The sequence below is a fragment of the Centruroides sculpturatus genome, unplaced genomic scaffold (genome assembly GCF_000671375.1).
Source record: "Centruroides sculpturatus isolate CEXI.00-Female unplaced genomic scaffold, Cexi_2.0 scaffold1382, whole genome shotgun sequence".
NCBI lineage: Eukaryota > Metazoa > Arthropoda > Arachnida > Scorpiones > Buthidae > Centruroides > Centruroides sculpturatus.
The window spans coordinates 106213-127184 of NW_019385591.1; the positions used below are offsets into that span (position 1 = coordinate 106213).

Below are 20972 nucleotides of genomic sequence, written 5' to 3' on the forward strand. Positions count from 1 at the left end.
TTATATATTATAATAGCAAATAGATTTCTATATTTTCTTAAATAAAATTTTAAATGAATTTTTTCCATTTTTTCTGATCTAAAAATAGAATAGTGACAATCTGACTGAAAAGTTTTGACGTAATAAAAATTTATCAACTGGAAAATTATTTATTATGACGAAAAGTTTTACTAAAGTAAATGTTATATATTATGAGAGAATGATGATAAGTTGTTTCTACTTGTGAAAAATCTGTCAATGATAATATTTGACATTACACAGGACAGAAAACGTCGGCAAGAAAAATGCTTTATTCAATAAACATTGACAGAATATGCTAAGATGTGTTAAAACTTCTCAAATTTCCTTTACTAGTAAGTAAATTTCAATAGAAAAAAGTTCAAAGTTTCTTTGTTTTTATATTTCATAAGAGTATATTTTAACATAATAATTAGATGAAAATTTCTTCTATGTATAAAAGTTTCAAATGTAATGAAACAGTTAGCTTAATTTAATATTTTATTAAATTGCAAATAATTGTTATGATACAAATTTAATTTTTTATTATGTTAAATTTACTTATGTTATATTATACTTTTTTTTCCTAGAGTAATTCATTTATTTACTTTAAGAACTCTTAGATCTAAAATTTAATATACTACTTCTATCTTTAGCTCACTTTATATTGTTAATGCATTTCTTTTAAGATTAAATATTGATATAACTACAATTACGTAATAACACTATAATATATAAAACTAGTAATGTAAATAATTTAAGAATATACAAGCTTCTAATCAATTCTCCTTTTTTCTTTCTAAACCTTTATTTTCTTTTATTTATTTTATTTTTATTTCAATTTAATTATTTAAATAAATTTACTAGAAAGTCTCTTAATGGAATGGTAAATTCAGAATATTTAATTATATTTTTATTTTGTATATAATAAATCAAGTTAAAAACAAGAAATAAATTTCTTACTCTTTCCAATTATAGCTTATAAATCGAGCATATTACACTTTATTTAAAATAATTTAAACTTACGTAACAATAATCTTATTCAATTTTTTTTATGTATAAGTAATAAAATATTATATAAGAAATTTTCATTAATTTTATCTTACGTAATCCTACGTAATCCTTCCATCAAATGCTTTTCTTTTATGGATAAAGAACATAAAATAAAAATAAACGTGATGAGTAATGTGAGTTATATGAAAGGTCATGGTATAAGTTTATCGTCATTTAGTAAACTATTAACCTTTGATCTGTGTAAGGATATGAGTGCTCCGCCCGCGTGCAACAGAATGAACCTTTCCTATTGATCAGTTGGTGGATGAGAAGTGCGGCTACACTTAGTGATTGGAGCTGTAGGAGACACGACGTATACAACCGGGTCTCCCGAGGGTCCTTTCATGCAATCATCTCTCAAGACTTTGTTTATGTTACTTTGCTTGTCTTATGGTAAGTTTAATCATAATATCTTCCTTTAAAACCTAAATATAAATTTATTAATACACTTTTATTCATTAATTTGTCAAAAAATTAGTACTTTAAATTCGATTCAAATATCTCGTTTGCATTGAAACANTAAACTACTGATCCGGGATCAAATCCGGACAATCCAAAAACCTCAGGAATTTTTAGGTGCAGTCTGTCCGGATATATCTGGCCCCGACCCTCGTTAGCCAGCCGCTCCATTGTTGGTCTGGCCGAATCCATAACGGACTAGCCGAAAAGATCGTCTTAGTGCCCAGGGAGAAACAGTAAAAGGAAATGACTACAGTGATGCACATACAACTGATGTTATGACGCATTCATTCCTCTGCTATCTACAATCAGCAGAAAATGTAGCACACCGGAATGGACACGGAATAATCGTGAAAAGTAAGTTTTATCCTGTCTGCTGTGTATTTTTTAGTGACCAACTTCTGTATCCTGTATTCAATGACGTAAGCCTGGATAGTAACCAATATTTAAACATCTTAAAGACGATTATGGACTGATGACTTGTCATTGGCGCAGCTACGGCAAGTTTGATACCAGCACGATGGCGTGCCACCTCGTTCCTGGACAAACATGCATCTGTGGCTGTCAGAGCGGTTTCGCAACAATTGGATATGATAACACGGCCCTGTTTTATAGTCACCGGGTTACCAGACTCGATTCCTTTGTATTTTTTCTTGTGGGGATCACTTAAAAGCATCGGTGTATAATGAGTATTCAGCAAACCGGATATTGGCGAACCGGAGAGACGAATACAACAGGCTTGTGAAACGGTGCCATCAGCAATGCAACGTACCATCAATGTTATGGTCAACCGTCTACGTCTTTATATTGCTCTGGACGGACGAAAATAAAACGAATTCTGCCACGGGTGTGACGACAATATAAGATAAATGTTCATTTAGTTCCATACAGGTTCACCACAATAACTCATAAAACAAGAAAACACGGTAATTTCGAGGAACACATACAAAGCCACTACTACCGTTATATTTCGAATAGTTCCACAATCGTTCAGAACGTTAGGGATGGAGAGTCGGAGGCGAGGAGTCGAATTTGTTTTATAGGAGTCGGGAGTCGGAGTCGATTTAAAAATAAATACCGACTAAGGAATTGGGAGTCGTGTATTTTTCAGCCGACTTCCCATCCCTGTTCAATATCCTTTAGTGCCAATGTCCATCCCACATAACTCTACAAAACCTACTGCGTAACTCTCCAATTGTTCGATTTCAATCTTCTAAATTCAAGCCGTTCTATTTCGACGTTCCAAAACAAAAAAAAATCGTTTCTTTGATTTGCTATCGCGGATGCGATTTTTTTATTTCTCGTTCGACATTCCGAAGGTTTTAAATTTACATAGATGGAATTCTACAGAATTATCCCTAACATCCCTGAAGGCGATCGTTTGGAACATGTTCTCTAGCAAAGTAAAGCTCACTTTTTGTATCAGTATCTGCAATGTTGTCATAATCTTTTTTAGTCAGAGATTATTTATATTTTAGGCTAAATCTTCTTAAATTGATTCCCTTCGGTTATATTAGCATTGGAACAAGCATGTACTACATGAATATATACTCGTACAATGCTGAAAAAATCTCTTTTGCCCCTGGATAGATATTTTAAGTCGACTTCTTGTATATCGTAATTATTCATATATTTATATGTTTGTAACTAGAACAGCTAAGAAATAGCTCTTCTCTCTATTCTAGTTACAAACATAAATTACAAATTACTTGAGCTTAAACTTGTAATATATATATATATTTAATTTAACATGTTTTGGATAAAACAAACATGCTTTTTGTATTAAAATATTAGAAAATTATTGCTTTATATTGCTCTCTTTCTGCAATTCTGTATGTAAATTATAAATATGTAAACATTATTTAAAAATTTGAATGTAAAGAATTTTTATAATAATTCCATTGCAAATATATGTTATAAAATTTTACATATTTGTGATATATAAGATGTACTTGACTTATATCTACAGTACACAGTACTGTATTATCAGAGATGCGTTTAATAGACACAATGAAGAAGATAAATATAAAGATAATAGTCGAATAGCCAAGGCAATTAAGTCATCAGTCTACTACTCTTGGAGATCCATGATCAAATCCAGGATCGAAAAATCTCAGGAAACTTTCATGGGATAGTCTGTCCCATATATCTTGAGTCTTCTTTTCCCTAAACCATCCGGCTGCCCGTTGTGAGTTTGGTCGAACCCACGAGGAGTATGGAGTAAAGGCCTTCTCACAGGGGAAAAAAGAGTAAAAAAAATAATACAGTAATAATAAAAAGTTGATTTCATCATCATCCTTAAACAATTTATTAAAAATTTATTTTAAAATTAAAATTTTTTTATTCATAACTTCACTATGAATTCNTAGATCTATATACTTAAATGACACTTTAATTTAGCTTTTTTTTTCTTTTTACCAATGATTATTATACAGCTTATTTACATATTTCCAGTTATTATTTGTGATTGGTTTAAGTCGGAGCAGATATATTTGACTTATCTTTATAATGAAATTAATTTTAATAAGTAGTTAGTGTTTAAAGTAATGATTTGGCTTATTAGTCTAAATTAGTTATTTATGCTCATTGGCTTCGTTTACAGGAATCAACAGTTCTACTTGAACAGAGTAAAGGGCGCATTGTTTGATGAAACGGTTTTACTTACTGTAACTAGTTAACAACATTCGAAGTAAATTAAATTCCTACTTAAATCTATATTCTGCGCTTATTCGTTTTTATTTCTTGGTAACTTAAAGTAGTACTTCTGTAGATAGCGTTTAGCAGAAAAATACTCAACCGCTTCGGACTGTTAAGTCTGCTGAACATAATTATTATCGTTCTCATTTTATAACACATGTGGATTGGTCTTAAGCCATTTTTTAAACTTTATTATCAAAGTCTTCTTTCAACCTTAAAAATATTCTTGGTTTCTGAATATTCTTAACAATAAATAAATTGTTTAAATTTATTTACTACAGTGAAAAATTCTGTTTCGGATTAGATTCGGAACATTGTAATATTTCACGATTACTTTGGCTGATAACTTTTTCTATAAAACCTTCTACTACAGATCGACATTATTATGTCTATTATCTATAATAGACAACTAAAATAAAATAAATATGATTATATGTATTGAAGAAAGAAATGAAAATAATGTTTACATATAAGAACGACGGCCATCAGTACGAAATAAACCATTTAATGTAATCATCTCATTAGTTTCCACTACTGAATGACAATTCTAACTACGTTATTTGTTTATCTATTTACCATGAAAAAATACAACAAAAAATATCTTAAAATAATTCTTTCTTAACTAATTATTACCGTATCTTAATTAGTTAACAGTCATTTTCAACCTTATTAATAAATTATTTGTTTCAGTGATAAAATACAAAGAGCTCGAGATAATAGTTACTTATTTTGATTCTGCATTAGAATTTCATCTGTTACTTCTTTCAAAATGTTATATTTTTCAAAATTAATCTTGTTAAATTATTATCACATCTTATAAGTAGAAAAGACAGTAAATAATTGCTATTTCTCTATAAGGGATAGTGTAAATCGAAGATTTTCTAAACTTCAGAAATCATCATATGAAATTATTAGCCGAAGCACTCACCATTGTCCCAAAAAATATAATGAATAAGCTGTAATGGAATTATAGCTATAATGTGCAATCAATTAATACAGCATATCCATTGATAACACAAGAAATCATGTTGGATAAAAAGATAAATGAGAAGTTTAGCAATTCATTTTCCTTAAATACGTTATATAGTGCTTTACAATATTTGTTAGCACACAAATGGAATCTTATGAATGAGAAAAGTCCTTGAAACTATCGAAATAGAATAATATTTTAATTAAGAGTATTTGCTAATCAACGCGACATCGTGTGACAAGACAGATTTAATAGGCCTAAATGAATATAAAATATGAATTAGAAACAGTACTTGTATGAAAAGAAAAATTAGTTTGGAATTGTAAGTCGACGAAGTAACGAATATATTATGAGATTCAAACGTAGGCTCTTCAAAACATTAATTTTTTTTATGACAAGACTTGTTTATGAGCATTTGTTGACTTTCGTCTGGTGCGACAACATATAAGTTTTTTCAAAACAAATATTAGAAACTGCTACATATTGATTGTGACCGAAACAATTGTCTTACAATTCTACTAGCAATATTGGAAATTTGTCCGCGAGATAGCAGACGTACAGGAAATGTCAATCTTTTGAATTGAAATGACAGATTTGGCGGTAACTATGAATCATAGAAGGGCTTGTCAGACTTCTAAAATCAAATAATAAAATAAAAAATATGTGCGATATTTACATACATGATCTCCTACATGAATTTAAATTTCAACGAGTGATTACTTATTGTTGGGCTGCAATGTTCTCCACCTCAAATTAGTATTGGCTTGTCTCTGTACATTATACTTTTCCTTTAACATTAGAGTCGTACCGGCCATCTATGTAACTTTTCGGGAGCAAATTTTTGAATTTAGATAAGGTGACTTCCGGTTTGTTTCGGAAGTTCGTATATTGTTAATCGGAACCTCCTGCCCTTGTTGTGTCTTTTCATATCTGATCTTGTTTAACTATCTAACTCCGTTCTCGAGATTAAGGAAGGACAGACAGACAGTGAGAATTTACAGGTCTGTAACTTTTTCAAATTGTAGCCCAAACATCAAATTCATTGAAATGAATGATCTCTTACAAGCAGAGACGGAAGTAGGAGTTGATTAATGGACATAGGCCCATAGCATTCATATTTCTAATGTTTTAAGCAACGACAATGCCAACAATATGCCAAAATTTTCGTTCATTCGGCTGTGCCGCGTTGTAAATTGTTGAGAAATCTACCGATTTATTAGTACTATTTCCATTAAGTGTCCTGAAATATAATCGGTTTGACTATGTTAACCGGGAGACTCTATTTCAAGGCAAAGCTCTGGATAAAGTTATTTAAGTACGTACTTGTCTATAATTTTGTCTATAATTTCAAATTAACGATCTTAATGCCAGTAAACTCTGCAGTTAAATCAACAATTCATTGGTTTGTTTGGATGTAAATCGGTTAATTCGCCATAAACGTTAAATACAATTTTTCTACTACGTATTAAATTACTATTAATGTTCTTGTAAAATTTCTGCTTGTCTGTAATTCTTTAGTCTCGCATATAATGATTATTTCAATAAACTATAGAGAATATTTTTATTTTTTTTCATAGTAATATTATATTAATTAGGTAGTTATGTAATAATATACATATATATATATGCAGTATATATAAATGTAGTCAATCTAGATTATTTTTTATATGGTAAATCATTATGTAAATTATTTATAAATATAAACTGAATTCAAACAAAGCATCGATTATATACAAATCAATAACATGAATATTATATTGTTTTCATGTTCCTTGTTTACACTTTAGATTATTACATACATAGATGTGTGTTAGTACACTGCTTTGTGAAGAAAATCTTTACTTATTCATTTGTAACTTGCATCCAAAATCGTATTATATGAAGGTCTTATGATGCGAATTTGCATTACGTAAACTTTACATGACGCAAAATTACATCTATTGGCAGCGAGCGTATTAATAAATAACGATATTTCTTCTTGTAAGACGATGAGCGGTACTGTTATAAAACGTTAAACTTATCCAATTTAAGAATTTAATATAAAACTTAAGTAACAGATTTTATCATTTGGGATAAAAATTAGGTTAACATATTCGATTACTAAACAAAGTAGTTGACATGCAGTGGCCATCTTGGAAACCATAGCAAGTGAGATAACGTCGCGCTACTTTCCTATTTGAACCACGAATAAACGTAGTATCATTAAAAACAAAATCGAAATCTCATCAACTTTTCACTTTTCGATTATAATATCACAGTGCATAAGTTTCAAATTTTTATATTATTTCCATTTATCTGAACCAAATTACTTTGTTTCCCTTTCCAGAGAATAACAATGACCTTACATACAAGAAATAAATAAATATTAAAACTTCGACAATTCGTTTACATTTTTCGCTTTGCTAGCTTTATAGAAACATTTTGCTGTCTTTCACGCACATCTTTTAACAATTTCACTGAAATTTTGTAAAGTTTCATATATAATTCGCTTGTTTTTAAACATCTCCAACAATTGTAATTTTATTTACATTTTCAGCCATTATTTTACATAATGTTACGTGACCAGTATTATAAACCGCTTCACCTTCTTTAACGAATCTCAAATTTCCCACAAAATTATAATGTCGCTTATATCTACTTTTAGTTCCATTCTACACAAAAACAAATATTTTGCAAACAATCAAGTACTCAAACGTCAAAACATGTACTATTCCAGATGCGAAAACATTTTGTAAAGCTAGATGTTGCTATCAATAAGACTTTTTGACTGTCAATAATATCATTTCACATGAGCGTTTCATACAATATAACTTATAAATTGTGTTCATGTTTATCTAAATTTATGTTAACAATTTAAATTGTTTATGTAGTTGTTTACACTATTTTTTGATATCCTTTTTATTTTATTCTTTGTTTTATCACACAATTTTTTTAATTATTATTCTACTTGGTATGAAGTACTATTTGAAGATGATGTTTGAGGAAAAAGCAATGGTTTAAAAAATTTATCATAAATAATGGCTTCGGCGGATGTTGCATTTTAAGAAGTATTATTAAAATAAGGATTAAAGATGACTTTTTATTTACTGATATATCGTATTTCCTTCAATAAACTTCGAGGGTTTACTTTCTTTCAAGTCTTTCTTTTAAAACTTACGTATCCCCTGGGGTTTATTTAAAATCCCGGAAACTTTCCAAAGTCGGCGTTTATTACTTTGCAATAAGTGACGAGTGGGTAAAAATTGATATACCTTAATTACTTTTATGTACATTTTCGTAACTAGCTTACTCGAAAAACCATTTATTGACTGTATTTACGAGTTACAGCTACAATATTTAAAATAATAGTTAATCCGTCTTCTACTCGAATGTTAGATTATCATTCGTTATCGAAATAAGTAGTTTTTCTAATTTCCCTTCGGTTAAATAAGCTCTCGACTTATGAATTCTATCGCAACTTTTTCAAACTCGATATTCGAGAATATTTATAATTTCATTTCCAAAAGTGTTGTCTGATTCTAGACAATTTGAAAAGATGGAATTTTAATTTAATATTTTACCCGTCATTCTAAATGACATTATTTTATATAATGCAGTGATTCAACATGCTTCTTTTGCTTTTCAACCCGGAGTTTATTTTTAATAGCACCTTTATTCTCGGGGTTTATTTGAATCCGTGGGTTTAATCGAGAAAAGATCGTATTTAACTTATATTATTAAGTAAAAACTCTATTAAAAAGAAACTTTTGAGTATATTACATCATTATATAAATGAAAATTTCTCCTTAATATAGTATAATAAATAGCACATTATATTCTAATGTTTCTTTTAGCTATTTTTTAATTATAATTAATAGGATATTACAATCTCAATTATACTTGAGTTTATTTATTAAAAATCTTTCAACAAAGCGGGAATCTATAACCCGATTGCTTGAACACAAATTACATTGATAATTTTAATTAGAAAAATTTTAGTTCGTTTTTTAAATGGAAAATTTTCACTTTGTTGAAGATTTTTAATACATAAACTTAAGTATAATTGAGATTGTAATGTTAAGTACAGTACATTACTCTGCTTATTATTCTTTGACTTTTTTGATTATTTTTATGGNTAAAGCAACCAAACCTCACAGTATGTTACTAAACTATTAAATAATAAAAATTAAAATAGACTAAAAATCATTTGAAACGTTCAAATTGCTATCTAAATAAGGAAATGTCGGTAAAAGAATTTACTGGACACTAATCTAAATAATAATTTTGATTTTAACCAATACTAATAAATGTTATTTAAGAATTGTTACATAATATGATTATTACGGTATTTTTGAATTATAATCGCCGAAATGCTATTCAAGATTTAAATAATGGATATACAGTAAAACCTGTATAAATCGTAATCGCACGGTACCGAATATTTTATCCTGTTTGGCAGGTTTCCGTTCTGAACAGGCTTTTTAACACAGAAAATCACTCTGTTCCGAAGTGATTTTCCGTTTTAGGCAAGTAACCTTTTTATTCAGGTTCCGTTTTAGACAAGTTGTTACTGAACTATAGTCCTGAAGTTTATAAATAACGTAAGTAATATAAACTATTAGAAGAATCAAGGAATAGTGACTAGAAATAAATCTGTTAATATTATATAAGAAAATACAATATAAAAAGTATTTGTAAAGATATTGAAAGAGTAGATTTTTCTTTTTAATTTTAAGAATAAAAAAATCTTCTACAACATTAATAAAATATCAGATATAAATAATAACATTTGTTAATATATTTAATTTTCTTTTTTGCAAAACCCGTATATATTCTGAGATAGGTTTCACAATTTAGTAAATGATCAAAATAAAAGCAAAAATATAAATAAATCCAATGATTTTATTTTCTGATACAGAGATGAATAGACTAGTGTCAACAGATTACATGTCTACTGACACCAGTCTATTCACAATTTTTTATCAGCAATATTTTATCGCACAATTTTATCAGCAAAAATCGAACCCAGATCAAATCCGGATTCGACTTTTGCTGATACGAACTTTATTCTTTTTCAGACAGGTACTACATTTAATACAGTGGAGTGAAAAATAGTTAACGTCCACAAAACACTATCATCAATATTGGATAGAAGTTTTTTTTTACGTTTAGACATATACACGTTCATTGTTTTGCTTTCTTATAAACCTTCATATCTTTGGATTTTTAACTAATTTAATTATTGTTATATTTAAATTTTCTACTAATTATAACGATTTATTAAAAGCAACTGACTCACATTCAGTTTCTCCAAATAATCTCGGTTAACTAATTTTTGGGCCACCCTTCTTACCTTAGTTGTTCATTAAATGTATTTATGTACTTGCATTTGGGTTTTTCTTTATTTTATAGAGTTAAATATATTTTAATTCCTCTATTAGGTCTAATAACATGCAATATTATCTTTAATATGTTTCTATATAGATTACTATTTATATTATTTAAAAAGACTGTCGGATTTAAACTGGATAAGAAAAATTCAGTACATGCACATATTGTAAAAAGTATTTTTAATGTTTTTTTTCAGAATTCAATGGGAAAAGCTTTAATTGTTCCTTGGAGAATTTCCAGAAGTGTATGGCTTCTTTGCAAGAAGTGACGAAAAGCGAAAAATTGGCATTTGCAACCACCAAAGAGGAGCTGACAAATGTCTGTCAGTTAGTATTATTTAAGTCTAACTAAAATGGAAGATACAGACACTTGTAGTAATTTATAGAAAATAACGAAATGAATGTAAATTACTTAGAATATTATAAACAATTCTAAAGTTAAAATATCATTTATAAATTATATTTTTAAAGAATAAACTATTTTATTATTTACTCTTCATTTTTATTCTGGTTTTATTTATTTCATGATGGTATTTTCTCATTTTTGGAAACGAGATAAATATAGTATATACGTAGGTTTATTTTTAAGTTATTTGATTTTCTGATTTGGAAACTAAATTTTTGATGTTATTATTTTTTAAATATACTGTATTNAAAAAAAAACAGAAGGAAGTTTTATTTTAAACAGCTTGTCACTCGAGGGCAGCTGGAAACTATTACAGACAGAATACAATGAATTACGGGTCCCCGTAGTTCAATGAACATCTCGGGTTGAAATTAGAATTCGACTTTAAAAGAAACGGAGATGTCGCCCATCTCCGCGTTCCCGAATTTGGTCCCAAATAAGCCCTTGCAACAGAACAAGAACTAATCGGGAAATGAGAAGAAGGGACCGAGACAACCAGAGTGTTTGAACTCGTGTCACATCGAAACGAGATTTTTTTGTCCCTGACATGTCAGGAGATTCCTGTCCGTCTTGGGCCGCAAGTTTCCCTCGATCTCTTCGTTGGAACGAGACGTTGTCATGTCTCTGCTTGACTGTGCTAGTCTGTATCCTCGAAGCGAACTGTGCCAATCTCCAGAGATTCGCCTAGCAAGGCTTTCCCGGGGGCCAAAGAGCAGCGAGAGACGCCAGCTGACGCTTGGAATCGGAGTCGAAGACTACTACGGACGATAATTCGGACTGATCTCATGTAATCATTTTCAGAGGAGGACTTTTGTTCGTAAGCTATCCTTTATTTCAAATAAAATAGATTTTAATTTTAAACGGAGTCCTTGCACTCCATCCATATGCGCCATTCACTACCTCTCCCCATCCTGAACAACTCTTTTGTACAAAAACAGACTGTCGACCACACCATGCTACTTCAGACGATTCGGGTTCGTGATGAAATCTCATGGGGAATCCTCACATACGACTTCTCTTGCAAATTTTGCTATCTTTCCTCCGAGATATAGCAAAGGTGAGCTTCCTGTGAACGGTTCTAAGGACATTTGAAAAACATTTACCGATTTATCATAACCTCTTCATATTCACACAAAAATATGTTGTATAAGCTACGTTTTCTCCTCTTATTTTTATATTTTTATTATAATGCTAAGAATATTTGATCTCATATTGTGAACGTAGATAAAAACTTTGACGACTCACTCAGACAAATATCTGTTTCGAGATTTTGGATTTTTCTGGTAACATATTCGCATATCATTCGGCATCCGTTTTCGAATGAATCATTTCGTTTTTCTTTAAGGTGTCTGTTTCCTTTCAAATATTTCATGTCAGCAATGAGAAGTGAGGCCAATGTATTTTATATTAATATTTTTGGATTTATATTTATATATTAAATTCAAAATATGTTGCTCGTCTAGATTACATAGGTGTAGGAAGTTACAAACTCGTAATATAAAAAATATAATTAAGGAAGACTATAAAATTGTTCAATTCTGAAATATAAAAACAAAAATACTTTCACTTAATATTTTATAAAATATTCAATACGTAATATATACTAAAAATTTCATAAACATTTGGGAAGATCAAAGATTTACGAGTATTTTATTCTTTGATGCTTTTTAAATGTTTGGTTCTGAAATTCTAAATGAATTTAAGCAAATGAACTTCTTAAAATACCAATTATATATATATATATAATCTCCAAATGAACCACTTACAAAATAAAATCTGTTGATATCTCAAGTATTTATATATAAAATTACTTTCCAAGCTCTTTTATATATAACAGAGCAAAAGTATGGCGATCGGTCGGAAATTGACCCCCCAAGATTTTTTACATTTTTGGACTCGAGACCTTCAAACGTCGAGAAATGCAAAGAAATTTGGGTTGTTTTCTGTACTTATGGATGTTAGTGTGTTTAAGGGGAACGTAATTTTCTTTAAGCCTTTCCATGATCTTCATGAATTAATTTAGGCTCGTAATAAAGATGGCACAGTGAAGATCCCGACATAACCAGAACAATCCATCCATGAAATCTACTAATCCGATCCGATTAGAATCCAATAGTAGTAACTTGATGTCATTAATGCCTGTCATTCAGCAATCTGACACCGTGAGTTATATCTAATGTAACACATACTTGTCTAATAGCGTTTCGAAAAAAAAATTGATCAACTCAACGATGTCAAATTTCTTTTCTATACGCTTGTGTTGTTAAGTATATTATTTATACACGATGTGAAGAAAGTTAAATGAAATTTGAAAGAGCGAATAGTAATACTATAGTTATCGCTTTGCATCCCTATCTCTACATCGATTTGTTCCAATTTCCTGTTACGCCGAATTTGGGTATATTTCCCATTCACGTGTAAACATTTGTGTAATATGTTTACACGTAATATGTCGACTTCGTACGTCAACTGCCAAATTCATGAATTAATAAAATTTTCTGACGAATTCACGAAATTATGAACTGCCTTTTTCGTGAAATCGGCATTATATATTTCCTAAAAATCAATATTTTTTAACTACAATTGTTTCGGTCATAGAATTATGACTTATTAAACGCCATGCGAAAATTTATTTTAGTATTCTTACTTAATGATATTTTATATTTCCTAATAATGTTTACGCCCATCAGTGACGGATTGGATAAAACCTCTGAACAGTGGCAATGGTTGTGGGTTCGCGCCTCGCCGAAAGAGCCGGCCACGTGCGTTTTCTGGTTTTCTTTACGTTAGTAGCACCTAAGGCCAGGAACACACATGCGTAAAATTGTGTGGCAGAAAACTGAATCAGAAATCAGCTTTCGGTTCAGTTTCTGTTTTACGCTTTTATGCCAGAACACACATACGTAAAAATTCTGGCCACGACTTATTTTCTAAGGAAATCCGTAGCATCCTTGTGTCCTATATCGAATGTCAGGTTTTTCTCAGCATCAGTGACAAACATGACACTTCCGCATTATTTAAAAATTATTTTTAATATTATCAGGCAACTTCAAGAAGGCTTTTATTGTGTAGAAAATCACAGCAAAAGATGTTTTTCTCCTTCTCAAAAACGATTATTCATGAAAGCAGCACTTGTATGTTATTATATACAATATGTATAATTTAAGGAATAAGAATACAATTTAATCAATTAAAAATTATTTTTAATATTTTCAGGCAACTTCAAGAAGGCTTTTATTGTGTAGAAAATCACAGCAAAAGATGTTTTTCTCCTTCTCAAAAACGATTATTCGATTCCGTTGTTTCTGGATCGCGGAATGTTATCGAGGATTTATGCGTTTCTGGAGTTGTACAAGAAAGTAGGTTGAAATTTTACAATTAAAAATAATTTAAATTTAGCTATAATAAATTTTTACACAAAATTGTAAAGTTACATAAAAGCAAATACTGTATTTCACTCCGGAACACACTATAAGAATTCAGTGGTTTCATTTAATTACTAAGTTTTACAAATTAATAAATACATCTTTATTTAAATTAATGTGTAAACCTATATGAATTATTACATATAATTCAGGCTAAATCATCTACGCACTAAAAACCACATATATAGGCAAGCAAAATGGGTAGATTAGTAGGCACTAATACTGAAATATTTTTTACTGTTATGCATTAGTGAATTAAAAATGATTTTTAAGAAAAAACAAACGGATTGGAAGAATAATGTGCTACAGACTGTATACTGTTTTTTCCTATAAACAATAGTTCATCCATAGAATTTTCCTTATATTGCTTAATACTAATAATAATAAAACTAGGGAGAAGAAACACTCAAAATCTATATTATGTGTATGTATTTCAAAATCATTTTTGCATTAAAATGTTACTGTAAATAACTACAAGCACTTTTACAAATTACTCTGTAGAAGAGAAGTTCTCTTTTCTCCTACAATATTTTTAAAACGAGAATAACTCTCTACATCACAGGATGTGATTAGAGTATATATGAGTGTACTTCACTTAATTTCACTTAGAGAACATTCATGGTCTACTGTGATGTGCAAGCTCCAGATAGAATATCTACAAGTTTAATTATAGTTTGCAAATCTGGATTCTTTTACATAATTTTTTCATGTTTTGTTGTAATTGTCGTTGTAAGTCTACTGGGAGTGCGGAGAGATTGTTCCTAGCTCCATACATAATAGCAACAGCTATCACTAGCAGCAGTCCTTTGCTCTCTTTAGTTCAGCTGTATGGTTTGAAATAGCTTCAAAATATCTCCAAGATGTAGGCGCCACCTGGTTAGTTGTTACACTAAGTTTTCTGAGCACCTGCAAGAGGCAGAACTTGCCAATTAACATGGTAATTGACATGCCATTCTAACACTACGAGAAATTTGGCGGGAGGAGCCGTTTGAGTTGTGATATCTTCATTTGTATCAGTTTTCAAGCTAAAAGTAATTTTTTTTATATTGTGATCTTTATCTACTTTTGAATACAGGATTGCTTGGTAAGTTTCCAATGTTTAACAGTATTACACTATCGTATACTGCAGCGCTGTCCAACTTATCATAGCCCGCGGGCCATATTTTCTTCACCAAACATTTCGGGGGCCAAGAAGGTTGGTGATGGCTAAGTGGTCGGCCGGGAATCACGCCACATGACATTTGCATAGTGCTACGGTCTGTAAGCACTAATTGGTCAGCGAGTCCGATGTTGACACTATAAAAAGGCGACAGTTCGACACACTGGATATACGTCACTCTCGTCTAAGTTCGACTTGGGAATTTTTTTGTTCAATAATAAATGTGAATCTTTCTTCCTGGAAAAAATAAGACCTAGCGCATTTTTCAGAGCAAAAATTAATATAAGACACTGTCTTATTTTCGGGTAAACACGGTAGTAAAATAATTTTAATAATAATAATTTAGTAACATAAATTTATTCATATTAAAATGTACTCGCGGGCCGTATATGGCCCGCGGGCCGCCAGTTGGACAGCGCTGGTATACTGATATGATAGTGTAATATTTTGTTGTAATTGCATAAATATCTTGAAAGGCTGAAGAGTATTTCGCCATTTAATCAAAATGGCGGGATCGGGGCAAGTTGTTACATAACGATTGGGGCAAGTTGTTACAATGTAGCGATAGTTGTTACATTGTAACAACTATGCTTGTATTCACTGTGTTTCTGACATATCAGTGGACCCTAATTAATAAAATCATTATGCTTTGTAAGAGCACATTTTGTTTAAAGAAATATGTTCTGAATTGGTGCAATGGCTTTTTCTCTTATTATATATATATGTATAATTGTGTTTAATTGTGAAAGTTTTTTAAAATAAATATTCCTTAAACTTTACATCATGTTTACTTTCATATTTTCAATTAATCTGCTTTGTTGGTTTCGAAAAAGTAAATGTAACAACTTGTCCTGGCTCTGTAACAACTTACCTCACTAAGGGGTACATTGTTACAAAGTCGCACTCTTCAGAAAACTAAATATTTCAGAATATTAATAAATACATAGAAAAGTAAAAAAATGTGGAATATATAGCTAAGAGAATGCTTAACCTGTCAGCGGACTTACAGATTTCTATGTTAAGTCAAACCTTCATAAAAAAAATTTTAAGTAAAAACTGTCACAACTAACCCCGGTTTCCCCTATGTCAAGTCCGTACAAAAGACGTACTACAGCCTATATCTTTCTTCTCATCTAAGCAGCAAGACCGCCAAGTTTTGCATCCCCAATTTCTGAAGCTTCATCAAAATCAAATATTTGAACCATCTAAAAATGAAGTAAAGAAAATCAGCATGTAAGTTAATTTAATAAAAGTATTTTCTCTCACTAACCTTTCCCATTACTTCAATGTTGTTTGCATGGTACCACATTCAATGCAACGTCCAATCATGTACTTTAACGAGTACATGGTTGGACGTTATACCTTGTATATTTACATTTTTGATGTCAGAGGAACATTTCAAAAAGATCCTGTAAACACTGTTATTCTTGAGGAGCATTCAGAAACACGTTTTTACTGATACTATCACTACATTGATTGTGGGAAAGCAAATTTTTGTACTTTTTGCAAATCGATGGAGAAAATGAGTAATACAGGCGATACGGAGCAATTTTAGACGAAAGGCTTTAAGAATTTTCTCAATCTTTACATGTAGGTACCGAAATGACAAGTAGCAACTTGTCGTTCAAAATTTTGGCATGCCAGAATAACTTTGGATAAAAAACAAATAAAGTATTCACTACAGATAATAAAGAGGTTGCGGCCGACGTTTTCATCGCGAAAACGTGAACGTCGGACGTTCAGCGCCGCCTTCCTGTAAGCCTAGAAGTTGGGCAATGGCGTTTGGAACGTCGAGCATGATTCCACTGACGTTCCAAACGCCATTGCCAAACTTCTAGGCTTACAGGAAGACGGCGCTGAACGTCCGACGTTCACGTTTTCGCGATGAAAACGTCGGCCGCAACCTCTTTATTAACCACACAAAAAGCACTTACAGGATGAATACACAATGGAATTAACATAATTTCCATAAAATATAATTAAACTTAGGTAAAGTATCATGGACAGCTATTGCAATTGTTGAACTGTTAGTACTACAATTTCTTTGGAATAGAAGAATAGTACCAAATGTAGAATGGCAGGAGCTTTAGATGAAGCTTTCCTACTGTTACATTAACCGTAAATCTCTTGCAAAATGATCTGTAGTTTCATCCACAGAGAGTTAAATTACAAACAAGCGGAATTTGTTGATAATTTCAATTTCATACTTCATTAGCATTGGAACGTTAGATTTATTAACTCCATATTCACAAAATTCTTTTAAACTTCCTTACACTTAAAAGATCAGATAAGGTCGCATAATGTATTGCATAAGTGTATATATTCATATGTACAGTATTTTCATACTCAAAAATGTTACTTTTTGATATATTATTCAGCATCCTATAATATATGTTTTGATACAGAAAGCCCTAAAATGATAAAAAGACCAAAATAGGCAATTGGGCAATGTCCTAGCTTCACGTATAACATTTATCGTAGTGAAATATTATTAATAGCCTTTGAAGTATATAGTTTTATTCAGTTTAAATTTTTAAGTATTGTATTTTTATTTCCTGGCTGATATATCAGAGGTAAAGTATAGTAAAAAATGACACACGACTTTTGCATTGTTTATACTAGAGATGAAAATATGTAGCCTTTTATGACTTTCTCATAATGTAAAATAATTCTCTTGACTTTCTCATAACGCAAAATAATTCTCTTTTCTGGAAGAATTAATATCGTAAGTTGAGGCATGTTATATAACGGTGAGGGCACGGCTAATAGTAAGATACAAGTTTTAATTTTAATCACGAATTTTACATTGAAAAAATATATTTTAATGGAAAATTCAATGAAAACATATACTTTTATATATTTACATTTTTTAGTATGAACATCTGTACATATGAATATATACACTTATGCAATACAATATGCAACCTTATCTGATCTTTCTAAAATAGGATGTATTCTTCTGATTAAAACAGTTTCCATGTCTGTTTTAAAGAAACGTCATAATATTGTTCCTTCTTCATTCAAAAAAAAAAAGATTTATTTTTAATTAATAGTTGCCTTATGCAATTATATTTCATTCTACTTTTTCATATTTAATTCTGCTTTCGGGGCTCCAATTCGATATAACTCGAGTTAATATTTTCGTTATATAGGTCATAAAAGTTCAAACTTTAAAAAGGAAACAAAAAGAATATCTAAAGCATAAAAAAAACGGCGAGGGCACGGCTAATATTATTACATACAGCATTTAGTTTAATACGAACTGTGATACGAATGTAAATAAGGAGAAGATAAAAACTTGCGAACGCTCATTCTGACCTACTTTAGAAAGAAATGGCAACTATTGATGAAGGTTTAATCAGAAGAAGTATCCTCAGTTTAAATGAAAATCAACACTGAGAAACATTAGAAATCTCAGAACAGCCTAGATTGGGAAAGGCTTGGAAAAGTAGATTTCCTCTAGGAAAGGGTTTTCGAGTTAATCAATTTTGTGGATATGCAAATGGAACTTTGCAAGATTGTTTTGCATAAGTTTGTAAAAGCAGACAAAGATTGATGTTTACTTCTATCAATAGCAAACCATCATTTCAGCAACAGAAGAGTAACAATTTATTTTCAATTTCAGAAACGATCCAAGTCAGTATTCACTATACCAAGTTATAAATAAACTTAGATAAATGTAAATTACTTTTCCACTGCAAAAATATATTTAGTTTTGAATGTTTGAGCTTCTCAGCGGTATTAAGAACTCCTAATTATTCTCTTAAAAGAATTTCGTGGCAAAATAATTTGCTTTTCTAGAAGAATTAATATCGTAGGTTGAGGCGTGTTATATAAATCATATGATTGGCCTTAATTTATAATTTTATATTCTTTAAGCTTACCTTCTTGCTTAAATATATGGCAAAGATTTTAAATTGTTGGTGTTATTAATTATTTTATTAACAAAAAATAATTTTCACAATTTTAGAATATTTCGGATTGTATTCGAGAGAGACATCAATTCGCTTACATATTTAGCCTAATATTGACACAACGTATTGATGAAACCACAGTATATATAAAAGTAAATTACTTATTAACAGTAATACACTTAAATAATTTAAAACAAATTATGATGTGGTAATACTTTTAGATAATGTGTTTCCTTACATTTTTTAAGGGGTTCCGACGATACAGTTTGCTACTTGACGACTTGTAAAACTTACTAGGACATCGCGCGACTTTGTCGTATCGCGATAGAATTGACACGGAGCTGGAAAGAAAGAAGCGATCCCTGCACGTGTTAGGCATAGAAGATACGATCCTTGTACCTGACGAGCAGATAGGTGAACGTTGCACTTACCGCCACAAAACAAGCTATCCTCGTACCCAGGGGGACCAAAGGGCCCTCGTTCTCTCCAAAGACAAAGCAAAACGAGCAAATATTTATCGTGGCATCATCACAATGCCTGAATGCAATTTTTAATCATATTTTTAATTTATTTAATTTAAAATATATGCTCTCTATCTCAAATTAGTACTTGTGTCCTGCCCCTGTACAGTACATCATACTTTTTCGTTAGCAATAGAGTCATCTATTAACAATTTTCAGGAGAAAAGTTTAAAACTAAATAAAGTGACTTCAGGTTCTCATTATAAGTTTATATATAGTTAAAATTCATCTTTTTATTTATATTCTGTGGTGTCTTCTATTTCTGTATTGATTATGGATTAGCGGTCACTTTATTGAATTCGCATTTAAAAAATTTTATCGGTTCAATTTGGTCTCCTAGAGTGAATCCTAAGTGCGTCAGTGCTTGTACTTGCTAGCCATGGGAAACAAGATCCTTGCACTGGCTGAATACGGAGAAACGATCCTTGCACTTGCCAACACAGAGAGACAATCCAAGAACAAAACAATCTTCATCGGTTGCTTTGTTCTTGTGTTTTGTTCATTTTCACGCCTATTTTTCGTTAGGTACACGAAATATTGCTTTTATTTTTTACTGTTAGGCCTAAATTCTGTTAAGCGCGCTCAGTCGCATCAGAGAGCACGGACATTGTCATTTTAATACCTCTGTATATCGAAAACGAAGTCATGGACTTTTATTTTTTTACATTTAAATGGAGACTCATTACATTTTTGGATTTCTCGTCTCAATTAATGAAAAATGGCAAAGTTTAATCAAAATTTATCGAACCTATTTTGAGAACGAACAGAATTTTGTAAGCCGCATAGAAGAGGCTTCGATAACGCTCCGCCTCAATAACACACATGGCAATTGAATATAACAGTTTTACACGTCGTCAACACTACACATGTGACTTTCACATGTATCGTTGGAATGCCTTTAAAAATGTAAGGAAATACGTTATCTAAAAGTATGTACCAAATCATAATTTTCTTTAAATTATTTAAATGCATTTCTGTTAATAAATAATTCACTTTTACATA

At 30.6% G+C, this 20972-nt stretch overlaps 1 protein-coding gene across 1 annotated transcript in view; it reads left to right on the forward strand.

The window, feature by feature from the left end:
- Positions 1 to 1325: 1325 nt before the first annotated feature.
- LOC111640397 overlaps positions 1326 to 20972 on the forward strand; it is a 39182-nt gene continuing 19535 nt past the window's right edge. The window contains exons 1-3 of the mRNA XM_023386406.1: positions 1326 to 1443; positions 10743 to 10872; positions 14168 to 14310. Coding sequence (XP_023242174.1) covers positions 1395 to 1443; positions 10743 to 10872; positions 14168 to 14310 — 322 coding nt within the window. The 5' untranslated portion in view covers positions 1326 to 1394. The remainder of the gene's footprint in view (positions 1444 to 10742; positions 10873 to 14167; positions 14311 to 20972) is intronic.